The sequence below is a fragment of the Poeciliopsis prolifica genome, unplaced genomic scaffold (assembly GCF_027474105.1).
Source record: "Poeciliopsis prolifica strain line A6 unplaced genomic scaffold, Auburn_PproV2 SCAFFOLD027, whole genome shotgun sequence".
Taxonomy (NCBI): Eukaryota; Metazoa; Chordata; class Actinopteri; order Cyprinodontiformes; family Poeciliidae; genus Poeciliopsis; species Poeciliopsis prolifica.
Window position 1 is genome coordinate 2199431 of NW_026562402.1, and position 24006 is coordinate 2223436.

Consider the following 24006-nt stretch of genomic DNA (forward strand, 5'->3'; position numbering starts at 1 on the left):
GTTTCAGTCAACCTTTTCTAATGGCTAGTGTTTTCAAATTTATTGTCATCCAACACTGACAATTCTTGGACGTGTAGTGGGAAAATTTAAGGTTACTGTGATTATTAGCTGAATCATTGCATTGCAATATTAAGATCCTTGTGTGATGCATGAGCTCATGACAAAAGATTTCTGAAGGACTTTAGTTTCTCTGGCCTTAGCATTTCAGTGAAGTCATTGGGTTGTTTCTTTAGCTCCTGGTGAAAGAAGACGTGTGCTTCCTGACTGTTCTGTAATCAAGTAGATTATCAAACCATGTGAATGGAAAGCAACTCTCCCTCTAAAGCTGTAAGTTGTGTTTTGCTGGAGGTTTTTCCCCTGAATGCGATCAGTGAGACTTCGAACACTATAAAACCTTTGAATAAATACTGATTTCTCTGGTTCTTGAAACAGTTTTTCCCTCAATCTTTGTGAAAGAAAAATTTCTACAACAGATGATACATTTAATTTCCATTTCGGATGAAGTATTTCAGCGCTTTTCTGAAGTGGCAAAAAAATTGTACTTTTGTCTCGAGCTTTTAGAGCCAATTCAACATCTCTGTTCGTTAGGATGCAAACTGAATCATCAGACTGGTCATATAGCTAGATATCCTTACTGTAAATTTATCCCATGGAGCAAAGAGTTCTAAAAGTATTGGCCTACGAACTGAGCCCTGTGGAACTCCATGAACACAGAACAATCTATGATTACCATTAATGACTCAACAAGTGAAAATATTTTTACTGTCACTTTCATCAGTGCTGTTTGTTTGATGAGCATAAGGTGCATTATTACAGCCCCCAAAAAACAAGTTAAATTGCATAAAATTAAAAATGTCTATGTCCCTGAATTAAAAGTAGTGTTTTAATGGCATAGACACATTTTCACTAAAGATTTTGGCAAAAAAAATAACTATTTTCTTGTCATAAAAAACTTTTTTTTTCATAGTAGACTTTGATGTTGTAGACAACAGTGCCTCTAATAACATTCTGGCAACATCAGTAGCCAAAGAATCATATCTGCTGCATTTATTGTGTACAGTAAGAGCCATTTCATCAATATGCATTCATATACTCTTATTTTTAAATCAAAGTCCATATAGGGACGTCAATATCAGACATAATTGACGTTAAGCAGCGACAGTGATGATGATTGCGATGAGATGACAGGAAGAAAAGCCCAACACAGACAGCAGGTAGATTTAATGACATCTGCCAAACATGTTAAAACTGCATATTAAATGATGAGATCTGCCCAATACGATCGACACTATCTGAATTTAATTGATCACAGAAAGTAACTGTATTAAGTGAATATGGATGTGAATCAGAATGCACCAACTGGTTGTGAGAGTTTTTCCTGCTGAGTTTAGGCAGAGACTGATGGAACAGGAAAACCTCCCTTAAATGATGTTCAACACGATTAAAAATAGACGTTTCCTGCTTTTCTAGTCTAAACTAACTCAGTTCAGGAGAGACTGTTCCATCGGTTTGGGGCGGCGAGGTTGGTGGTGGGTGGAGGCTGACGGGGTCTATGAGTCGTTGACAGACATGCTCTCCAGGGCGTTGGGGAGGTTTTGGTCTCCTCCTTCCATCTTCTTCTTTTTCTTCCCTCCATCCTGCTGCTTCTTTGCTTTCTTGGACATCTCCTGATCGATGGGGGCCGGCTTAACAAACTTAAGGATTTCTGTCAAACCTGGCAGGTGGACAATGAAAAAAAAGAAAGAAAAGAAGTCACTCACGGACTGCGTCCAGAACAGAGACATGTTCTGTGTGACCAGTTGATGCCCAGTCTTACCAGGAGGCATGAACTCCCTGAGCTTCTCTGGAACGACGATGCCTTCGTCCGTCTGGTAGTTCTCCAGGATGGCGCACATGACGCGTGTCGTTGCGCACATGGTCGCGTTTAACATGTGCACAAACTCTGCCTGCAAGAACGCAACAAGAGCAAGACGAGTGTTCAGCACTTTGGTCTGCAGGGAAGAGGCTCAACTGCTCAGACTGCTGGCATTACCAAGGCAACATTCATAATATAAACTACTGATCTTAACTTAAAAATATCAGATGGTCTGGAAAATAAAACCTGAAGTAAAAATTCTATTTGTCTAAAACAAATCAAAACTACAACTATAGAATCAGCTGGTTTTAATGAAAATGAATAAATGAGGAAAACAAGGAAGACACCAGGATCAGAGGGAGGAAGTATAACAGAAGAGAGGAAGGGGGAATTAGAAATTAGTAAAAACAAACATTTCTCCATAATCTTATTTTCTTTCTCCATTTTAATCCAGATCTGCAGCAACTCAGATTTAACAGAAGTTATGTCTTTTTCTAAAAATGACTGGATTATTTTCCATGATGTGTCAATCACGTCTTTTTCATTCCAGCACGATGACACCCAGAGTTTTTTACACATAAACTGGTTGAACATATTTGCAACAGGAGACATAATTGCTCTTTGTTGCTAACCAGAAGGATCTCTGTAATTTAATATTATAAAACTTGCAGGAAAACCTTAAAAAAAAAAAAGTCCATTTAAGTCAAACAATCCAATTTGTGTGCTCTGTGCTGAACCTGAGCACTCACCTTATCCATCATCTTTTTGGTCTGTCCGTAGCGGATGCGGAGTCGCCTGGCCTGGTAGTCTGTGCAGTTGGAGCAGGAGACCAGCTCTCTGAAGGCCCCCGATCCGGGGAACCAGGCCTCCAGGTCCAGCTTCTTACTGGCTGCGTGGTTCAGGGCCCCTGCAAGAACGACGACCGTGAAGAAGAGGCTCCGTGAAGCTGACATGTCAGCTCCAGACTCTCACCGCTGGAGACCTTACCGGAGACGATGTTGACGATGCGATAAGGAATTCCCAGTGACTGGTAGAACTCCTCTGCTGTTCCGATCATCTCGTCAAACATCTCCCATGACTTTCCATCGTGAGGGGAGGCGTAGACGAACTGCTCTATCTGCACGCAGAGACACCTGGATCAGTCTGAGCTGTCAGACTGGTAACATTTCACATGATGTAGAACATGTGACTTGACTGCATAAATAGACAGCTGGACTTTAAATCCTCACTGGTTGTCATGGTTACCCATGCGCCGACTGTTTATCACAGTGTGATAAAATAAGTTACGTCTTAGTGACCCAAACCTGCTTCATGCAGGTGAGTTGACAAATGTTCCAAACTTCACTTCCATGGAAGATGAGAACAATATTGATGGTGATCTGGACTGATTGCAAATCATTTTATTTGCCTAATGGTAAATAGTTTAACTATTTAAAGTCATAGAATAATTTATGCTGTCTTTCTGCAGGAGTTATTTCTGTGGTGCTAAAGCAATATAATGTCCCTGTATAGAATTGATTTAGATAAACAATATATTTATTTGCCTCGGGGTGAATAAATGTATTGGGGCCCAGCACACAATTCATTCAATTAAAAATGCAAAAGTTAGCTTAATGTGATTTTTTTAGTTGTATTTGATCAACAACAAGGTTTTTTTTTTTTTTATGAAATTTGTATATTATTAGGGATCCAAAGAATAAAAACCCTTCAGACTGTTTTCTTATTAAAAGAAAGAGTCAATTTCCAAATTTGTTGGGTCTTTGATTGTTTTCAGTTTTAAGTGCCAAATTTTTTTACCATTCTCCATTTGTGGCGAGGGGCTGAACAAAAATCATTCCAGGGCCAGAAATGGCCCACAAGCCACACTTTGGACACCCTTGGTTTGCACTCTCTTTTCCTCTTATCAGTCACATCATTTAAACAAAATCTCTAGACGGCTTGAATACAAAAAAAATATTTTTGAATTGAATTATTGCCCCAAAAAGCAGAATTGCCAGATACTTAAAGATTTGCATTTCTGTCACTGACCTTTTCAAACTGGTGAACCCTAAAAATGCCCCGGGTGTCCCTCCCATGGGAGCCCACTTCCTGCCTGAAGCAGGTGGAGAAGCCGGCGTAGCGCATGGGCAGGTCCTCAGGCTTCAGCCACTCTTCCCTCAGGAAGGCCGCGATTGGCTGCTCCGAGGTAGCGATGAGGTACTTCTCGTCGATGGAGCTGTCGTCTGATTTCTCGCTGCTCTTACCGATCACCTGGAGGAAATGTGGGACGGGAGGCAGGAAGTCGGCAATTACAATTATAACAGATTTAAAATGCATTGTACTTTCCCTGTTGGATTAGGTAGGAAAAAATTGCAAGATTTGTTGCTTTTGTCCTGTTGTTGGAAGAAAAGTTTACTGTCTGATCATTTTCTGATTTATGGAGAAAATTCACTTATTAGTTATGGCCACTAGAGGGCACCACTGCAACTGTAGTGCACTGACTAGTTTTATAAATGGAAAATGTCTCCCTCCTGACCTATTTTTTGTTTCATTTATTCATTTAAACAGTTTATTTAGTCCCTCTTTAAGAACATCCTGCAGGACAGGAAGTCTCCACTGAAACAAACAGACGACAGAATTCAGTCGAGATTTACAAACCTTATAAAGTTCCTCGTCAAACTGGCTGAGCTGGGCCACTTCCTGCATGACCTCTTTCCTCATGAAGAACGGTGTGTACAGCATGGTGTAGTTCTTGCTGTGGAGGATTCTTAAGGCGTAGTTGATCAGAGCCTGCTCCAGGAACACCAGGGGCCCCTGGGAGCAAAACAGGAGAGCAAAAAATTAGCAACCACTTCCAGAACGTACAGGTGAAGGATTAAAACTTCAGTCAGAAATGTTAATTCTTGGTGAGTTATGCCTGCACAGTTGAGGCCGCAACATTTTTATGCTAGTAGGAACAGAGCAATCTTGTCTTAGTATACACAGAGGAGCTCACCTTTAGAAAGTATCCTCTGCTCCCAGCCACAACAGCTCCTCTCTCTCCGTCAAAGCCGTCGATCATGACCACCAGGTCAACGTGGGAGTACTTCTTCTGAACGCTGCAGTCGCCCCAGGTACGCTCCACCTTGTTGTCTGCATCCTGACAGAAGAGTTCAGCTAATGTTTCTATCCATCTACTGTTACATTTTGTCCAATAGAAATGTAACATTAGTTATGGCCCCTAAGGTCACTACTATAATGAGGTTATAGCAGTGATGCTCTGACTCAGAAAAACTTCAGCCTGATGGGGAGTGAACTAGCAAGTTGGAAACTTAAAAATCCTCTTTCAACGCATACAAAACTCTTCAGTGAATACATCACTACTCAGTGTTTGCCATTTCCAGTAGCTGGAAATGGATTCTCTTCAGAGAAGAGTTTAAGCTAACTTTATGGGAGGCACGTACATTTAGGAAGCTTTTCAGCTAAAACCTTAAGCTTTCTCTGTCCCTTTCATCGTAAGGTACGTGGAACAATATAGATATGCACTTTGTGTGCACTTCAAGACCCATTCTTGGTCCCATTAACGTCCATTACAACCAAATATTTTCAATGGATACTTACACTACTATTTTAAAATGACTTTACCATTAAAACCAAACTAATTTAAGATTCTGTCTTTAATATGCAATAAATAATTGTTTTAGGTGTGGTGACCCCTCCTCAGTTCCCCGCCCCTTTATTTAATCAAGATTCAATGATTTAATGGTTCCATTATCTTCCAAAATCCATGGTAATAAAAAGATTGACCTCAAACATAGTCTTGGTATGTTGGCAACTATGTAAAGGAGTGGTGTGAATGTGATTGAGAAAATATTTAATCTGCACATGTATGTATGTGTGTGTGTGTGTGTGTATGTGAGAGCCTGATGAACCTGCAGATTTAAACACTATTATTACTAGATTCATTTGGCGTGATCCATTGCCTACCTCATCATTGCTGACCGGTACAGATGGATGCAGGAGATTGCCGATCTCCCTCAGATACTCGAACCTCTCCGCCTCCAGCTTCATCCTGTCCCGGTCGGTTTTCTCCACCGCTTCGTCCACAAGCAAACGCACCTTTTTGATCTGTGTTACTGTCAGCGCCTGACCCGAGAAGAGTCACAAAAAAAAAGTAAGAAAGAGAGTGGAAAAAAAAAGAGGAGAACATGTGTCCGTAACACCCACCGACAGCGTTTCAGCTGTTAGGTCCTCCAGGTTCTGGGCTTCCTCTGGTACAGTCTCATCATCCCCTACTGGTTCCTTTCTCTGCAATGACACAGAATTATGATTGAAAATCTCCACTTAAAATTCCAAGCAGAAGTGTTTTATGTTGATGTTTTGCCTCTAATCCAAAAGTCGTTTCAGTTCTGAGTGTCGACTCCTGTTTTCATACGAGCGATCGTAAAAAAAACTTGAAATCTTTTGTGTTGTTTTGCTACAGTGAAATCAACTAAAGTTTGCAGTTTTAACCCGAAAAACTTTTGGGAAAACCCAAAACTGAACCACATTCAGTTCTGCATTATCCATACCTTCATCTTCTCCCCGATGCTCTTGCTGCAGAGGTTCTTGGCTTTGTTCAGGTTGTCTGCAGTGAAGCGGCCTGTCAGAGGTGACATCAGTCATTTGGAATCAAATCTGGAATCAATAAACTCTTTCATGACTTAAGTAAGAGTTTTTTTAAACATCACATTTGGGATTTTATAATGTGCATAAAAATATCTGTTATGGTGAACCAAAATGAAAGAGTCAGCAGCTGCTCTGCAGGGTGAGGTTGACCTGATGCTGCAGGGATTGCATCAGATTCTACATTGTCAAGCTTACTCAGAATTAGACGTGAGTTTACATTTATCTCATTTAAAAAAGATTATTAGATCTATATTTAGTTGCCCATTAAACCTCTTTATGTATAATGTTATTTTTTTTATGGTAACCATATGGCTTATTTGTAGTCCTAGAATTACACTAGCTAAGCTAGCGTTAGCTTCCTTCTGAATGACCCACAGAAACTTTTTATTATATCCGCTTCTAGCTGTTTGCTTTGCTGTAGCATAAAATTTCAACTCTTCTCATGATAATGTATCTATTTACATCCAGGAAACTGGCTTTGGTGAAGTGCTGTTCTCTGTGGAAGCGTCGCTAGCCTTAGCAGCATTAGCCTTATTGCTAACGTTAGTTGTCATGACTCAAAACAGCAGCGGTGTTTTTCACACTTACATTTTCTCCACTCCGTGTCAGCGGCCACCAGTTTATCCACCAACGTAACGTCCTTAAATCTTTTCCTCTGAGTCTCGCGGATGATTTCGGGATCCCCGCCTTTGTCGGTCCGAAACAAGTCCAAGTCGAGCACCATGTTTCCACGCTGCCTGCCTGTCAGAGAGAGGCTGAATGAAGCAGCACCAGAGAACCAGCTGCTAACCGGGTTGCCAGGTCCGACCGGTGTTCCGCATTAGGGCGCCGTCACGCAAGTTGCGCTTCTAAACATTGTTTTCTGGGTCTGGCGCAAGATTGTGGTACTTTCAGGTGCAAAAGGGGCTTAATAAAGCTTTTTAAAAATATATAGTTATTTATTCAATTATTTATAGCTATTTATTTATATTTATTTGCTTTCATAAGACATTGCCAAAGTCGAATTGCAATTTTCTCAAACAACATCCTTGCTCATATTTAAATGATTTTCTCACGTTTTTAATTGTCTGAACGATTAGGGTTTATTTTATTTACTACCAGATCAGCTTTTAAAATGGTTTCAACCTGAAAGTGTTTCAAACTTCCAGCCATCAGCATCTGGAACAACTATTCAAAAAAAAAAAACTGTATGAATAAAATAACATTTCATTTTCTTGGGTCTAACAAAGCATTTTTAAATTTCAATAAAATCTACATTTCGGCTTTTGATAAGTGATGCATATTTATTTGTAACATTATTCAACTGGAACATATTTGAATAACTCTTCACAGCCTCCTCCCTCAACTTTTATCAGCACTAAAGCCAAACTGACTCTTTGCCACAAACAGCATCAATATTAGAGTGGAGTTTTCATCGAAAAGGTTCTGATGTACAGTATGTTGACATCAACAAACTTTTTTAGCCCATTTTTTAAAAGATATTAGAAATTTGCCAAGTTATGTAAAATGTTCCATCATATCCAATCACCTTTCTTCACATTTTAGCACTAGACAGTGATAATTCATTAGACACTGAAAAAAAAGGATAAGAGGAAAAAACTTATGCATATTTGATAAAAAAAAAGTCATAATAGTTGTTTATACTTTGCATTCCTTATCTTTCATTTTTGCTTCCAAGAATATGTAGGATAATGTTAATATTAAATTGATTCTTTGTGTGTGTCTGAACTAACTGGGATTGTGGTCAGGTTTCGTCACTTGATAAAACCATTTAAAAGTTCTATTCACCAACTGTTGACTAAGACCTGATTATCTTATTTGATGAGTTTTTTTGAGTCATTCCCAGGCACATATTGTGGTACGAGCAAACCCGAATGCACCAGAGTCAACTACTGTGGAAATGCAAATGACCACTGCCCTCTACATGCTATTTTATTCAGTCAATTAAACAACTCATTAAGCAGTTCAACATGACATGTAGAATTGTTGTCTGCTGATTCTAAATCACTCTTTGCTATATTTCAAAAGTCAGTCAGAATCACAGCATGGGCATCAAAACTTGATTAGTTACATTTGGAAACTTTGGCAAACTTGGTTCCAACTATTGTTTATTATAAATTTAGTACGTAGTAAAAATATATGTTTTACAAAAATACTTTGATGATGACAATTTACATACATAAACATTCCATTCAAAAGGTTCTCAAAAAGGGAAAGGAAACAATACATTATTTCATTCATTCTTGAACAATTTGAGATTAGCACAAGGATAAATAAAGAATAAATATAAACACTGATCTTTTTTTAGATCCATAGGTAACACTTATTTTCAAAGTGTTTCAAATAATAGCAGCATTTTGTAAAACATTACTCAGTTTTTACATAGCGGTGTCAGGACTTATTTTTTTTTCCTGTATGATATTGCATGCATGAAGTCATAAGTAATAGCACAAAATTGTGTGTATCTGAGGTCCAACTGGAATATAATGTATGTATAATAATTAGTGGGGAAAGATATTGAGTTTTCAGTAACTATGTTTCTGATGAGGCTATTGGCATGAAATTCACTCCATGTATCAATAAAAATCCAAGAGATCCCCACATACCAGGAAATCAAAATAAATGAGCCCATGAAATTAGTTATGTGTAAAAAGGTGAAATGACAGAAAAACAAACTACAAAAAGGCATAGAAAGCTGATAAACCATCCAAAATTTGCCAAACATCAATGAACATTACTCAGTCCCTTTTTTTTAAATTATGTGATTATGGAAAGTCATGATCCTCTTTTTCACGCTAATACATAATTGTGCGTTTCAGCAAAAAAAAAAAAAAGTCAAAAACATTGTGACTTCTAACTTACAACTGCAGGTGGCAGTATTTATTACTTCCACTGCTGCCTCTGTTGTCTGGCTACTGGCTTTGCCCTACAAGAGATGCCTTGAACTTCTCACTTAGGTCGTTACTGACATCTGGAGTGAATTATCCACCTTTATAACACTTCTTTACTACAAAATAATAACGTATATTTTTCCCCAATACGATTATGTTCAGGCATCCACTCTATTATAGCTCAGCTCCTCCATCTGCTGCTGCTTTCCGTTCAGTGCCATCCCTGCCTCCTGGATTGCCAGCTGCAGAGCAGCTCCCATTGGGACGCTGGTGTAACCTTCCTCTGTGATGCTGTTTATCTTCAGGTAACTGCCGGGTCTGTGCAGGGCCACTCCATGCAGGTGTGAGAAGAGCAGGGGCAGGTCGCGTGGTAACGTGTAGTGAGTTGCCAGCCTCAGCTCAGTGGGAATGTCCGTTTCCTTGCAGTACTTGAAAACAGCCGCCATGTATTTAGACATGTCTTCTCCCCGGGCCTTGGCCCGTCCCACCTCCTCACCGATAAGTTGGACAATGGCTTTGCAACTGCAGGCATTCGACATTAAATCCACACTGTCGTCATGAGTCACGTCTGGATCATATCTCTGCCTGAGTCCCGGAGAACAGATCACCAGAACAAAGTCACTCTCCCGGATCTGCCGACAGTACCAGGCCATAATTCCTTCCTCAGCAATGTTCAGATAGTCCCAAAGGTCCAGACACACCTGTGAAGACATGCATATTCAAGTGTCTCACAAAAATATTCATGGCAGTTATGGTTTTTCTAAATTTTGTTGCGTGGCAACCCCTAACTATAGTGTATTTCGGTGGGTTTGACAAATATTACTTTAGGGAATGCCTCACAGTTGTGCATATCCAAGACTCAAAATGTGTAGCGGAAGTTTTTAACCTAAACACTGCTTCTAGAAGGTCATATCTTTGTCTGAATGGAACAGAGTACATCCTTCCACATAATGAAATAGACAACATTTTGCTGGAGTTATACATAATACAGACAAGATTCTAAGAGTGAAGATGTTTTAATGTTTGCAGCATGTCCTGTTTGACAGTGTGACACTCAGAATTAGGGTTGGGCATTTATCATATTGTTTATCATTCATTGTGAAAAAAAAACTCATCAAGATAAGAATCTTGATTTATTGTTATCTTGATCAATTTTATCTATTGGTGGTAAATAAAAACACTGACAGTAAGATCAGAAATCACATATTTGTTTTTTGCTATTTTCTCCAATGTTTGCTCCAAGAGAACGCCAATAAATATTAGTCATTTGAAAGTATGATTAAATGCAGTTAATTAGCAAAGCTTAGAGATATAAATCTCAGGCTTTTAAGAAAGTGGCATACTGAAGAAGCCAGTTTCAAATGAGCATGTTTTCCAAGAACAATATTTGTGTTTGGGGTGCTATGAAGGCTGTGCTATGCAGTCACAGCCATACAGTTAGTTACCTAACAAATAAGAAATGAATACTTGTTTAAATCAAAATCTTTATCGTTATCACAACAGCAGCACAAAATATTGTGATAAAATTATGAATCCATATCACCCACTCGTACTAAGAATTGTTTTGTCAGTGCTAAGGTGAGGTCCAACACATTTACCGTCACAAGTGGGGAATTACAGCTTTTGCTATGATGCTCAACTTGATACATGTACCAAACTTTTAGAAAGTGCTCTGAAATTCTTTCAAATGGAAAAGAAAGGGGGGAAAGTAAGGGAACAAAGTGTAGAAAATGTTTAAAAAAGGAGATGAGAGCAGAGGAGAGACAGAAGCCAACAGCCTAGAAGTCTGCTTCTACACCTGCAGAAAGAGAACCATAGCAACTAGCAAAATATCCATATCTAACAAGAGGAAATACAACATCACTGAATGGTACACAGTGCAAGTTAATACAAGATTTTGTGGCAACTGCAGCCTAATGTAATGTGTCTGAAAAACCTCTGAATCTAAGGACGTGGGTTTGTGTGTGTGAGTGCGTGTATGTGCAAAGGTTACCCGGGTTGCCATGTGCTGCTGTATGAAGGCTCCCAACTGCATGACGGCTTTGACATGAGCCGCTCCGTCATAGCCACTGTAGCATATTAGTAGACGAGGTGGGGTCGTCCTGTTTCCAGACAACCCCACCGGTTCTTTTAAGGCGTCTTTCTCTTCATAAAAGGTATCGATTTCTAGATACAAATAAAAAATAACATGTTACACATTTGTGTCAAGCCAAAGTGTGTTTTTGCGTGGTTTAGTAAGCATGTATTTGCACCCGGGTTTGCATCGAGTTTCTTCCTGTACACCTTCGACCTCCAACACATGAGCGCAGCGAGGAGGACTCCAAAAACAGCCACCACAGGCAGACACACAGCTAACACCACAGCCAAGGATGGAGGAGTAGAGGGAAGAGTCTCTGCTGATGGAGGAAGTTTAGATGGGGAGGTTAATGTCCATGTTTTCTAAAAACACTTTACTCAAGACAGTTCAAATTTCAGAACCACAAGAAGAAGAGAATAAAAACAGTCATTAAAAAGTGAAAGTGAGACTCTTTTAAATGCATTAAAACTTTACAGGATTAACTCCACTCTCATTAAGAAAACTAAGGTACCAATTTACAATCAATTCTGCTTGTCAATTATTTGCACTGATCAGACTTAAAAAGCACAACTGATGTAATTTTAGGTATTTTTGTATATACAATTGATCTAAAAAATGTACACACCCCAGTTAAAAAATTGTGACAATAATACAATATTAAAAAATATATTTACAAATAGCTGTAAAATGTTCCTCATCAACCTGCTTTTTTAAGTCTTGGCCTTTTGATTCCCACATACTGACTTGGTAATACTTCACCACTCTGCCTTGTTAAGACAATTAGAATGGAAGCATCCTTGAAGCCTTCCATACCTTTCTGGATAGAAATCTTGAAGCGCTTTCTTACTGCGTCTACCTCCTTGGCAGCAATCTGTGACAGAAGCAATAAAGTTAATTTCAGGTTTCAAAATCTGAAAACAGGAGCAGCGATCTGATTCCTTCCACTATAAATTCAACATTGACACAGGTTTTGCTGTGTGTTTACATTTGATCACATAACTAGAGTGGGTTGTTTTCGCTATTGATCAATGTATCAGTTAGCCTGGCAATTAATTAATTATTAATCGGAAAGAAACAAATCCCCACATTCTTTTCATTTGTTACTTAAGTTTTTCTTATACGCAATTAGAAATACATTAAAAAAATGAAATTAAACAAATGATTACACATTTTGACAGTAGACTGACAGGAAAGAGGGCAAGGAGAGGGGGGGAGACATGTGGCAAAGGTCGCCGGGCCCGGGAGTCAAACCCACGTCATCCGCATCGAGGTTTGAGGCTTCCAAGCGTGTGGCGTGCTAACCCCTGCCACCACAGCGCACTCCCACAACTGTCAATTTAAAATTTCAAATGTATACACATGTAAAGATCCTCAGTAAAAATGTGTTTATTATTAACTCTTTGGTTCAAAGAAATGATTGAAAATATATATTTATTTGTCTAAAATGCAAGACTTTTTATGCTTTTTGTCTCATTTTTCTTATTCAGTCTTTATGATGTCAGATTTTTGACAATTATGCATGAGTTTGAATAATTTATAAAACTCCCATTCATAATAAAATCCATTTACAGTGTGATTTAATGTAATAAAGTGTAGAAAAAAGAAACCTTTACACTGGTTAGGGTACAAACTTTTGTCTGTTAACAGTACCTGGAGTTATCTGAAATACTAAATGGGTTTATGTTGCTGCTCTTCTGAAAAAACAAAACAATACATTTTTTTAAAAAAGTTAAAAATCAGCAGAGCGTCTTACCTCGCAGGTGTAGTTGGTTCCTTCATGAAGGTCACTCAGCTGAAAACTGTGGTGGGTTTTGCTTTCTAAGGAATCCTAAGAAAAATTACAACAGTGTTTTGTTTTTTTCCCATTTATTATACATATTGACATATGTATAATAAATACATTTATGTATTAGTTGGTCAAAATAAAACAGACCAACTAATGCAAACACGATGCACATGCCCAGAATATCTGACGATTGTCATGACGAATGCTGTTAAAAAAATTCAACAAGTCTCATCGATGTTGCAAGAATAGAAACAGGAAGGGAGAGGAAAAAAAATATATCTTAGCTTTACATATATTTATTCATTAAAGGACAAAAACTGCCCTATATTTGAAAAAAACATAATCTATTTGTTCTAATTCTTAATAAATCCCTCCATGATTTGTAAAATTGTTGAAAAAGTCATCCTTTCCAAAAAATAAAATAAAACTATTGCATTTTGTTTTAAAATGAAACAATGGAACAGCATCTTTTCAGTTATCTTTCCAAACTAGGCCAACTATAGATACTAGTATTGTTAGTGTAAATATTTTCTTTCACTTATTCCATAAAATTAGCCAGGAAAACTGCCACAACTACCCTGGCAATAACTAAGGAATGTTTTGTGCAGCCAAACATGAATGTATTTTCTACACACTATAGGCCAGCCTGGAGATCAAATTACAGCTTGTGTGATTTCATCCCCTGTGGAAACAGGGCATCTAAATCTGTAGAAACATAAATATAATTCAAATATAATTAAAAAAAAATTAAATATTAAAAAAAATTCCAAGTCACACAACATCAGTGACAGAAAGGATCTGTATTTTTTCCCCTCTGAGAAAAGCACTGATTGCAAAAGCCTCCAGTATTTACCTCGTGTGATCACTTGGGGGTGCTGTTGTTAATTTTTAGTGAAAGGGCAAGTCAGTGTGTTAGGAATGATAGGAAGTTCATTCTTTAAAACTGGGTTAAAACTAAAGCCAAATTATTACAAATTGAAAAGAAACATGAAACACACTCACCAGAATTATGTCTGTGTATTTCACTTTTCCGTCTCCACGGCAAAGACAGAAGTACCTTCTGATCCCCATGATTGGTGGAGCCAAGTTGAAAGTCACAATAACGACAGAACCGTCCTGCTGGACCTCAATGTGCTGCGGGTACCAGTCTGCAACCGTTTCACAAAATACTTACATGCAGAGTTGATCTTCAGAGGAAATGTTCCTCTCAAGTTACAATAACTTGTGTTTCTTACCTTGCTTACATTGCTCCAAACCACTCTTCTCTGCACATGCTGGAAAGACAGACAACTTGTAACTATACCTAATTCGATATAGAAAATGGTGGGCCAAGTTTTATGAACACACAAGATGAGAAGTCTCATACAATCTAAAATGGATTTACACAATAAGTAATAAACAACAATAAATATTGCTCCGAAGCAACGATTTAGTTCCTCATCTGTGAGTGTCGAGGTTTCACATTGACAGAATACCAAGCCCACAGCTTCTTACAGCGAGTGCTGAAGTAAAAACTTTGGTAAAACTTGTCCCACTGCTCAGGAACCGGCAAGGCCATGACAGTAACGGCATACTGGGATCCCAAGGAGAGGCCGGGAAATGGGTCTGACTTGTAGAACTGTAAAAATAATATATACAGATATATTTTAAAAATCCAGCTCATTTAAAAATATTGGAATGACTGTATTGTGCCCAGGCTTATTGGCTTTGCTGACTGAACAATGTTGCAAACCAAATTTCTTGTTTTATTGGAAACCTTTTGGTGATTTTAAGAAGTCAGAGATGGAGAGCAGCCATCAACCGTAATGACTTGTCAGCTCTTGGTGTATTCTTCGCTGCAAATCTTCAATCTGCAGCGAAGAAGACTAATGTTTACATACTTCATAAGTGAGATCAGCAAGTTATAATCAAAGGGTTAGATCTGCACCTAATCATTAGCAACCATCATGTACGATGGTTACCAATGATTAGGTACTATTATGAACCTAATTATTAAATAACCCTCCACCATCATGTACCAAAAAACTGTTCTTTGAAGTATGCTTTCAAGTCTGCTCCTGAAACAGTACTGTTTATGATATGGTGATAAAAATAATGTGGCATGAATTCAAGCAAAGTCAGCGATTTAATCAAACAACAAACACATCAGGAGGGAGGAAGACATGGGGCAGTTTCTAGGCCTGCTAAGTATAAGCTGCACAAACCAGCTGGATGCTTTGAAGAGGAATTTGGAAAAACAATCACAGTCAAAACACCTGTCCCTCACTTCTCATGTCCATCAAAACGCCACAACTTGATTAGCTGACGCAGTTGCAAAGGGTCAACATACAAGCTGCTAACATTTGCTCAGCAAACTAGGTGCTAGAAAGATAGAAAAGTGACAGCTGAAAACTAAATTTTAAATGATTTAAAATTGGATTTAAAATTTTGAAATTTGTCACATCAATTAGTTACAAATGGGAATTAAACCAGCCAATATGGAAACGCTGAATGAAGTAAAGCAACCTTTTGCAAAAAAACAGTGTGAACTTTCATTGTGCAAACTAGCTAGACGTTTGGAAGAGAAACAAAGAGAATGCCGCCTATTATACCGTTTGAGCATGAGTGGCAGAGAGGGAGACGTTACGGCTGAAGAGCAAAAGTTGGCAGGCAACAGCAGTCCCTCCCAAAGCCTGCACAGACACTTGAAAGCCTCGCAAGAAGGCAATTCCTGCAGAAAGCACAAAAGAAAACAGCATGAAAGCATCCTTATTAAACATATATTATTAAACTTATTAAACATGCAGAAAATTCCATTGACAAAATATAAGGAATTCACTGTATGCAATCTATAAAAAACACAGGTGTGTCACAGGTGTGCGATAAATACAGTTCAGTTGTGCCTGCTGTGAATAAATGATAAATGGTTCCTTCTTGATTTTCAAGAAATCTTTAGAGAGTATCAAGGTAATTCATTTCCACAACAAAACATCTGGATTAGGGGTGTTATGTCGTTGCAGTTGCAGGAACATGAAAGCTAGAAACCAAAAGACTGACCGACAGAGATGTCTGTGACAGATGGAAGAAATTAAAATGAGCAAAGTTCTTGACCATTATTAAGTGTGCACAAGCCTTTAGCTTTTGTTGTTTTTCTGACATATTTTGGTGTTGAGCCTTTTTAAAAGGAGGAATTTCCTTTTATATTAAAAGAAGATTCTTGGGCGTGCTGTGGCGGCGTAGGGGATAGAGCGACCCAGGTTTGGAGGCCTTGAGTCCACGACTCAACTCTGCTTTAGGCATCAAAACTGTGTAATAGGAAAACTTTTTCTCCTGTTCTTGTCTGGAGGAGCTTAAAGTTACTAATCATCTGGACGGGATTCAGATGTATGCCAAGCTGGTATTATGACAAGATCTCCAAGTTGGCACGCTTTGCAGGTTTGTTCAAATAAAGCTTTAAAATTGTGACCGTCAGAGAAGAAGTTTGAACTAGCACTTAGCCAAAGGATGACATGAGACTGGAAATAACCCTCCATCTGAGAAATGCTTTATTTTTTTTCACTGAAGAAAGAAAATTGCCCAAAATGACTCACCAATCATTACCCCTCAGAAGGTGTTTTTAGGTGAAGAGTGTGAGTGAACATACCGTAGTGGCTGGGCTTCCAGGAGACAATAACAGTGTCCGTTTTAGGGTTGGGCTCATGTACGAACTCAACCTTCACATTGTCCGGTGCTTGGACGTAATGCTCACAGATTGATGGGTCTTCATCCCCAAGCAGCTCCAAGCAAGGCCATGGAATACAGCCTGGGGAGGATCAATATTATGGCAAAATTATGTATTTATTTATTTTAATTACAGGGTGACAGTGTGAAGGTATAGCACAACAAATTAGTAGCAACATGCTTTTGGAAAGTGATGGGGGGGGATTTGTATTAACTTTCAGGTCATTTTTATTAAAATTAAACACCTTTCTTTCATCTGTGTGTGTGACATTTTGGTCTAGAACAGGGGTGTCAAACTCCAGTCCTCGAGGGCTGGTGTCCTACAACTTTTAGATGTGTCTCTGCTGCACCACACCTGAATAGAATAATTAGATCATTAGCAAGGCTCTGAAGATCTTATCTACACATAGAGGAGGTAATTAAGCCATTTCATTCCTGTGTTTTGTACCTGTGGCACATCTAAACACTGCAGGACAGCAGCCCTTGAGGACTGAAGTTTGACACCCCTGGTCTAGAATGTCCACTCACCGGTAAATCAATATTCCTGGCTACCATTACATCGTGGAAATAAAAGGTCCAAAGAAAATCCATAGTAAACTTATCTGGTGTGGGGAGATTTAAATGTTTGTAGGTTATAAGTTTGAGAGGATCAGGGAATAATAAGATCTTGAATCTTCTGTCTGCTCCTTTTCCAACAAATAATGTCAAATAGCATGCCAATGGGCACGACAATCTGTTTTGCATTTTATCTTTTCTTGTTTTTGCTTTTTGTCTGTTTGAAATAAATAAACATTAAATTAAAATTGAATTAAAATCTATGAACCCAAAGAAAAAAAAAACAATCAAACATTCAGTCTGTGCCGCCAGGCTGATTGTGACCTACCATGGTTGGAGATGAGACCCACTTTCTTCTTGATGTCATCTCCGGTTACTCTGCAATATTCACATTCAGGTCGTCCCTATAGAGCAGAAGGTTTGTAATTAGATTCAGTTTCAGCTTCTTTGTTTTTCTTTGAATTCCTAAGGAATGTCCACAGACCAACATAAAGGAAAAAAGAGGCCAACAATAAATCTCCATTTATTTAATGGAGCTCAGCTGGAAAATCTCAACTTCCCGACACTTTTATGCCTCCACTTTCAAACTTTAAGGACAGTATGCTTTGATACTTTCCATCTACAAGAGCGTTACAAAGTTGGTGCAGTCAGACTTTGAAAATATAGGCATGAGATGAACTTGGGGAGAGACAATCATGTTATCTGCATCAAACAAAACTTTGGCAGTTTTGTTTGAGAAAATAAGTTGAGCAAAGAAAGTAGTTCTGGAGCCTTATTTTGTTCAAATATTGTACAAGTTCCTTAAATTGAAACCTACCAACTTCCAATTTCCTTGTTTTCCTTTCAACTTTGACTTGTTCATTCAACCACAAACTTTTTGCACATGGTCTGCCTACAGGCAAAGAGATTTACATTATATATCTGCTTTGACAAAGCCAGTAGATCTAATTAACAGTGAAAAGGCTTTATGGAATTTAAATTGGAAGCAGATCTACAGGAAGAATGGGCTTTTTCATCCATAAGCAGGACCATTTGTTTCCCTGAGCTAACAGTAAAACAAAAATGTAACTTAAACAGTAAATTTTTACAGCTGGATTGTTTTCATTCAGACCAGTTTGCCTAGCAGCAGTTGTAAACTAAAAATTTGAAATAGGAAATATTACCTAAACCTTCTTCTACTCCCCTAGAACTTTTGCTTTCAGTGAAAGCAATCCAAGGACCACGCGTGAAACCATTGTGTCTATACTGGCCTAATGACATTCTATGCGATAACCTTGGAACCAAAGTTTTATGGTATTTACACAGAAATATAGAACACAAACCAAATAAGTAGCAATTGTTTCAAAAATAATGTGATGTGTTATTACAGCCCTACTTAAACACCTCAGCCTCTATCTCCTTGCCAGATTATTGACAACCATGAGCCAGTAGAGATCATTCCTTCCAAGCCTTCAGTGTTTCTACGACCCTTTTCTGTCCAAGGACTTCCCCCTTCTGCCAAGCCCTTCGTGGATCCCTTCTATTCTGGATTTCTGGACCCAACCTCTGCCTCACAACCAACTGTTTATCATCAAAGTCCCTGGGTGTTGCCTTTTGGATCTCCTTGTGGAGATCTTCATTGCTTCCACAGAAGCCTGTTCTGTTACCTGCAACTCCCTGTCATCCTACCTTCGGTTCCTCTGCTGCACCCGTCCACTGCTCTACAGGTCAGCTTAACTGACACCCCTCCTTTATCCATGCATCACCAGCCTCTTAGTGCTGTGTTTGACGACTTCATCCTGAGCAGCAACCAGAATCCAAAATAAATTAAACTTCATTTTTTCCTTTGCGTACTCCTGTGTGTGGTTGAATTTCCAGGTCCTCACTGAGTGTCCTTAAAACAAACATGTTCATTGAAGCAGCTTTTGGAACATTTGGCAGTGCAGACAGGTGCCAAGTCCTGTTGAAAAATGAAATCAAAATCTCCATAAAGCTTGGCAGCAGACGGAAGCATCAAGCGCTCTAAAATTGCCAGGTATTGAATTCACTGACTGTGGAAACTTCACTCTGGACTTGGAGCAACATGGGTACTGGGCTTCTGGATTTATTTATTTTTCTTCAGACTTTGGGACTTTGACTCCCAATGAAATACAAATTTTATATTCATTTGAAAACGCAACTTTGGACCAATGAGCAACCGTTAAAACATCTACTAAGTCCAGGTATGCTGTCTGTCTTGGCTGCAAAGGTATCCAACACAGATACTTATGCAGGTATCATTGACTACGGTCAAAGTTCAACTATTTTTAATTTAAGAGTACAATGTAAGCCCCACTGACCTCTGTTCCATTTGTCAGTGTTGAAAGGCAAATACATACATTCAGAGCTAAATGTATCTGGTACTTCTTTCAGTCTGAAAGATAATTTAGGATATAAGTGACCTGTATCTGAAGCTTTCAGAACCAACTCACAGAGAACTGCTCAATCCATGCAAAGGTGGAAAGAGTGCGGCACAACTACCAGTTTAGATGGTTGGTTTGAAGGAAGACTCAGGAAGGAGTCTCAAAAAAGAGCATCCCAGTCTCTGGATGTGAAAAACCTGGAGAGGCAAACCTGTAGAACTACAAAGATATTCCTATATCCAGGAATATCCAAGTAATTCCTGAATATTTATACCCCATCTTTTTATAAAAAGAAAGCGCTGAATTATGGATCTTTTCCCTGCTTTGAGTTAAAACCAAAACAGACCAACAAAGTAGATCAAGGCCTGTGGTTTTACCAGGGCAAAATGTGGAATTCAAGGGCTGTTAAAACTTTCTCTGTAAAGTTTTAATAAGTGATGTACTGAACTTATTAGGTTGCCTCTGAGCTTTCACGTTTTTGTTTTTCTTGTGATTAAATAACACTAAGTAAATTCAATTCACATTTAGTCCCAGGAGTTTCAGTTATACAGTTTGATCTTCCACTTCCAGCCAGATGGTCGTTTCTTCAGTCTACAGCCTTCTTAATGATTAGAACATCCTACCATCTTATATGTCCTTCTTTGGAAATGATGCTCAGCAAGTCATGAAAACAATGCAGAAAAATTTCATCCAACTGCAATATTAAAATTTTGACTTGTTCTCTATTACTAATGAGATTCCACTGGAGTTATGTTGCTATTATAATTGCTATTCTATAACCTTTGTATTTACAGTAGATTAGCATTCCTCATTTTTATCAACCTGCTTAAACAATATTCACAGATGATTATCTTATACACAAAATGTAAAAGTTTTAAGTTTTGAGGTTGAGAAGGATTTTATAAAAATCTCAAATTTAGGCTTGTTTCCATTTAGACCACTAAAGCTAGTTAACCTGCTGGCAAACTGTGATGATTCATCTTGGGGCAGTTGATATACATGACTGTCTGGGGAAAAAGGGTTAAATATTTCACGTTAGAATACATGTGAAATATTTAACACTCCTTAAGTTATATTTTATGCTTAGACACCAAATCAGGCATATTTGTGATTTTGTTTCTCATAAAACTTGTCCACATCCATGTTCAAATGGCAGCTGTTTGTTTTTTATCTTAACCAATCTGAACTCGCAGGTTTTAAATTTATTTAAGAGGGGGTGATTCTGGACTGACTTTTCATGCAAATGATTATACACTGTTTTAACTATTTAAAACAACAATGATTTGACTTTTGAATAATAAAGTAAAAAATAATACATTTGCTGATTCTTAAGTTTTTTCATTTAAAACCTTTCATTTAGGTCCTGGTTTGTTTTCAGTATTTTAGTTCAGTAGGAGCAAAATGATATTCAAAATGAGACAGAAGTGAACAAATTTGGTTGAAACAACTTTGGTTTCATTTAAATTTTCCAAGCTGGTAGAAGGACCAAAAATTAGTAGTGTTAGTTTTCCAAACATCTGTGCGTAATCATCTCAGTAAGAGCGCTGGGAGTGTACTTTTGGCAGATTGCGATGTTTTTACTTATCAACAATGCAGTACAAACAGGATGGAATTGTTTCAAATTCTTTTCTATTTAGCTCATTCTAAAAGAAGGAGTAATTATTGTCTGAAATTAGGTCTGACTGACAAATCTGTTACTCTAGTGAAATGATAAAACACACTGAAGAAGACATTTAGTAAGGTTTAAAAAAAAAAAAGACACCCCATACCTTTCAACCACAAAGTCCCCAAACCTCAAAGGCATCTTGAATTACAGAAAATGTTTCTTTTTCCTTGAATAAATAAAATGAAGTTATGATAGCCATCTGAGAGTGAATATAAAGTAAGAGAAAATATTTAGTTAAGGGAAGAATCAAAATGTTGAGAACATTTCCACAGGGCAGCTTTTTTGTTCAATTTTGTTGCAACAAAGAAAGTACAGTTAGTTGGGAGATATCAGGTGCAGGTCAGTTTTTCTAAAAATAAAAACAATTATTCTTATGTTTTTATTAAATAGGTGTGACATGTTTACTAATCGAGTAGATTTATGAAGTCAAACGATCCCTTTAATACTTCAATTTTCTGCAAGGTTTCTTTCTAATTCTTCATCGGTTTTGGAAAGGGCTTCCAAAATTGTGATAGTTTCTATTCATACTATTTAAACTTCATGCTCTGGCAGCAATAAATAATGCTTCTTCCTTCATGTGTGTCCAACCCACTGTTGTGTAAAAAGAAAGTATTTGCCTCGAGCATAAATTCATATCTTCTAACCTTTCTTCTGGCAGGCGAGCTGATGAGCAGCAATAATCTTGACAAACCTGATGCAAAAGTACATAATGGGTCAGGCTGCAGGAAGCAAAACATGCTCCAATTACTGCTAAAGTCACCATATGCTGAAATAGTGGTTTTTTTTTTTGTTTGTTTTTTTTTTACTCAATCTGAACCACTTTTTCCACCTCCAAACAATGTTCTTGCTTCTTGAAAAATCTTTCAGAGATGATTTCTAGATTTAATGTGAAACAATTCTTGCTAACTTTACGCTTTGAGATTTACCATTTTAAACCTTTGGAAATCAGATATTAACTAAAATGAAAGCATGACATGGGTTGAAAAACTGTACTTCAGTAAGCTCAGCAGTACATCGACATTTTTACTGAAGAAAAAAATTATCTTTCAAGAAAAGACAAGTGAAAAAGTAATTTGTAAAAATGCTGTTTCAGTAACTGCTGATGGGGAAACATAATTTTATGTGAAAATTCTGGAATTTTAAAATATAAGAGCCATACAAATAAATCACATAACTACAAACAAATTTATCCAATTAATTTGTTCTTGTTATTAAACTATGAATATAGTTGGTAATGATACTCATGGCACTTCACTTTTTCCACATTTTATGTTTCAGCCTCATTCCAAAATGTATTCATCTCTTTCTGAAAGGTCTGCACTCTAAACACACATTCAGAATGTCAGAACAATCTTGTTTACTTCCGTGTTGATATCCAAATAGTACAGAGGGCTCAGGTGATAAAACATTAGACAATAAATTGTGTAATAACATTACTCAAATAAAAGTATGGTGTAGTAGAACTACAGCAATAAGAACAAGTTCCCCACGCTGTGGTTAAAGCACTGTGCAAATGGAGTTTTCTCTTGATTATTTCATGTCTTCCTGAAAATTCAAGTGAAAACAGTTTTTTCTTCTGCTAAATTCTCTGTTGTCAGTCTATATCTAACTTGATATAGATTTTCGTACGAGTGCAATTTGGAAACGTGACCGTCGTACAACTATTCATATTCGAAGCTTGTATGGCTTTATTTTACACTGTAAAGCCCAAACAGTCAATCGGCGCCAGTGTTTCTGCTGTGTGCTGTTCCTCAGCTGCGGGGGTGACCGTCACATGAAGCAAGCCTCCAGACAGGAGAAACCTACCTGCCGGACACATTCCAGGCTGCAGTTCTGAGGGGCGACGGCTGAAACCGGGACTTCCGTCTGAGCCCACAACGGCTGGGACGCAACCAGCAGCAGGTACAACCTCCACATGCTGCTGCCACAACCACGCTTACAAAAACACTGTGGAGCTCCGTCAGAGGCCCGACTTTTAAAGGCGGCTGCTGTGAAAGCAGCATATCCAGGAGGAGGGAAAACGGCAAGGAGGGGAGTGGTGTCCTGAGGCCGCGGGCCTGCGCAGGTGGAGCAGACACTGCAAGGCAGCGCGTGCTTCCTCCTGGATATCCTGTTCGAGCCGAAAACACGCGAGACGCTGAGCTGCAGCGGCGCTCATACAAGTTGTTTTTTTATGCGGGCACAGAACGAAAGAATGAAAGCTCTGAAGCTACTAATGGAAACTGATTATATCAAGTGCAACAGCTTCATTTTTTATTAAATGTAAAAGTAAAACTGTGAAAGTAAAATAAAAAAATGAGATCGGTCCAATGTATCAGTTAGCTATAATTTCTATGTAACAAATATAAGAAACTGACTTTGTATTGTCTCTTCAGCACAACTGCCAGGACCAGTTCTGCAGGGCGGTTAGAACCGCCCCTGCTGGGATCTCAAAGACGAAAACACTGCTTTGTGCATCTTGGCATGCTGT

The 24006-nt window shown here is 38.3% G+C and overlaps 2 protein-coding genes across 3 annotated transcripts; both read right to left on the minus strand.

Moving 5' to 3' along the window:
* Positions 1-1206: 1206 nt before the first annotated feature.
* On the minus strand, positions 1207-7254 carry sars1 (seryl-tRNA synthetase 1). The gene is made up of 11 exons (XM_055048688.1): positions 7070-7254; positions 6385-6455; positions 6041-6121; positions 5801-5959; positions 4830-4973; positions 4493-4648; positions 3884-4105; positions 2843-2972; positions 2605-2762; positions 1817-1946; positions 1207-1714 (listed from the first exon to the last, which is right to left on the minus strand). Exons 1-11 carry the CDS (start codon positions 7203-7205, stop codon positions 1551-1553), a joined length of 1551 nt encoding a protein of 516 aa, XP_054904663.1. The 5' UTR covers positions 7206-7254; the 3' UTR covers positions 1207-1550.
* A 1318-nt stretch (positions 7255-8572) lies between these two features.
* Positions 8573-23571, minus strand: si:ch211-207e14.4 (interleukin-17 receptor D). 2 transcript variants are annotated; one of them, XM_055048613.1, is made up of 12 exons: positions 23343-23571; positions 17818-17893; positions 16858-17016; positions 15827-15945; positions 14730-14853; positions 14471-14509; positions 14238-14383; positions 13203-13277; positions 12263-12320; positions 11625-11765; positions 11366-11538; positions 8573-10073 (listed from the first exon to the last, which is right to left on the minus strand). In XM_055048613.1, the coding sequence occupies exons 1-12, from the start codon at positions 23451-23453 to the stop codon at positions 9531-9533; spliced, it is 1764 nt and encodes a 587-aa protein (XP_054904588.1). In that variant the 5' UTR covers positions 23454-23571; the 3' UTR covers positions 8573-9530. The 2 variants fall into 2 exon arrangements, with proteins under 2 accessions (XP_054904588.1, XP_054904587.1); XM_055048612.1 differs by having other exon boundaries at positions 11625-11768.
* Positions 23572-24006: the final 435 nt, after the last annotated feature.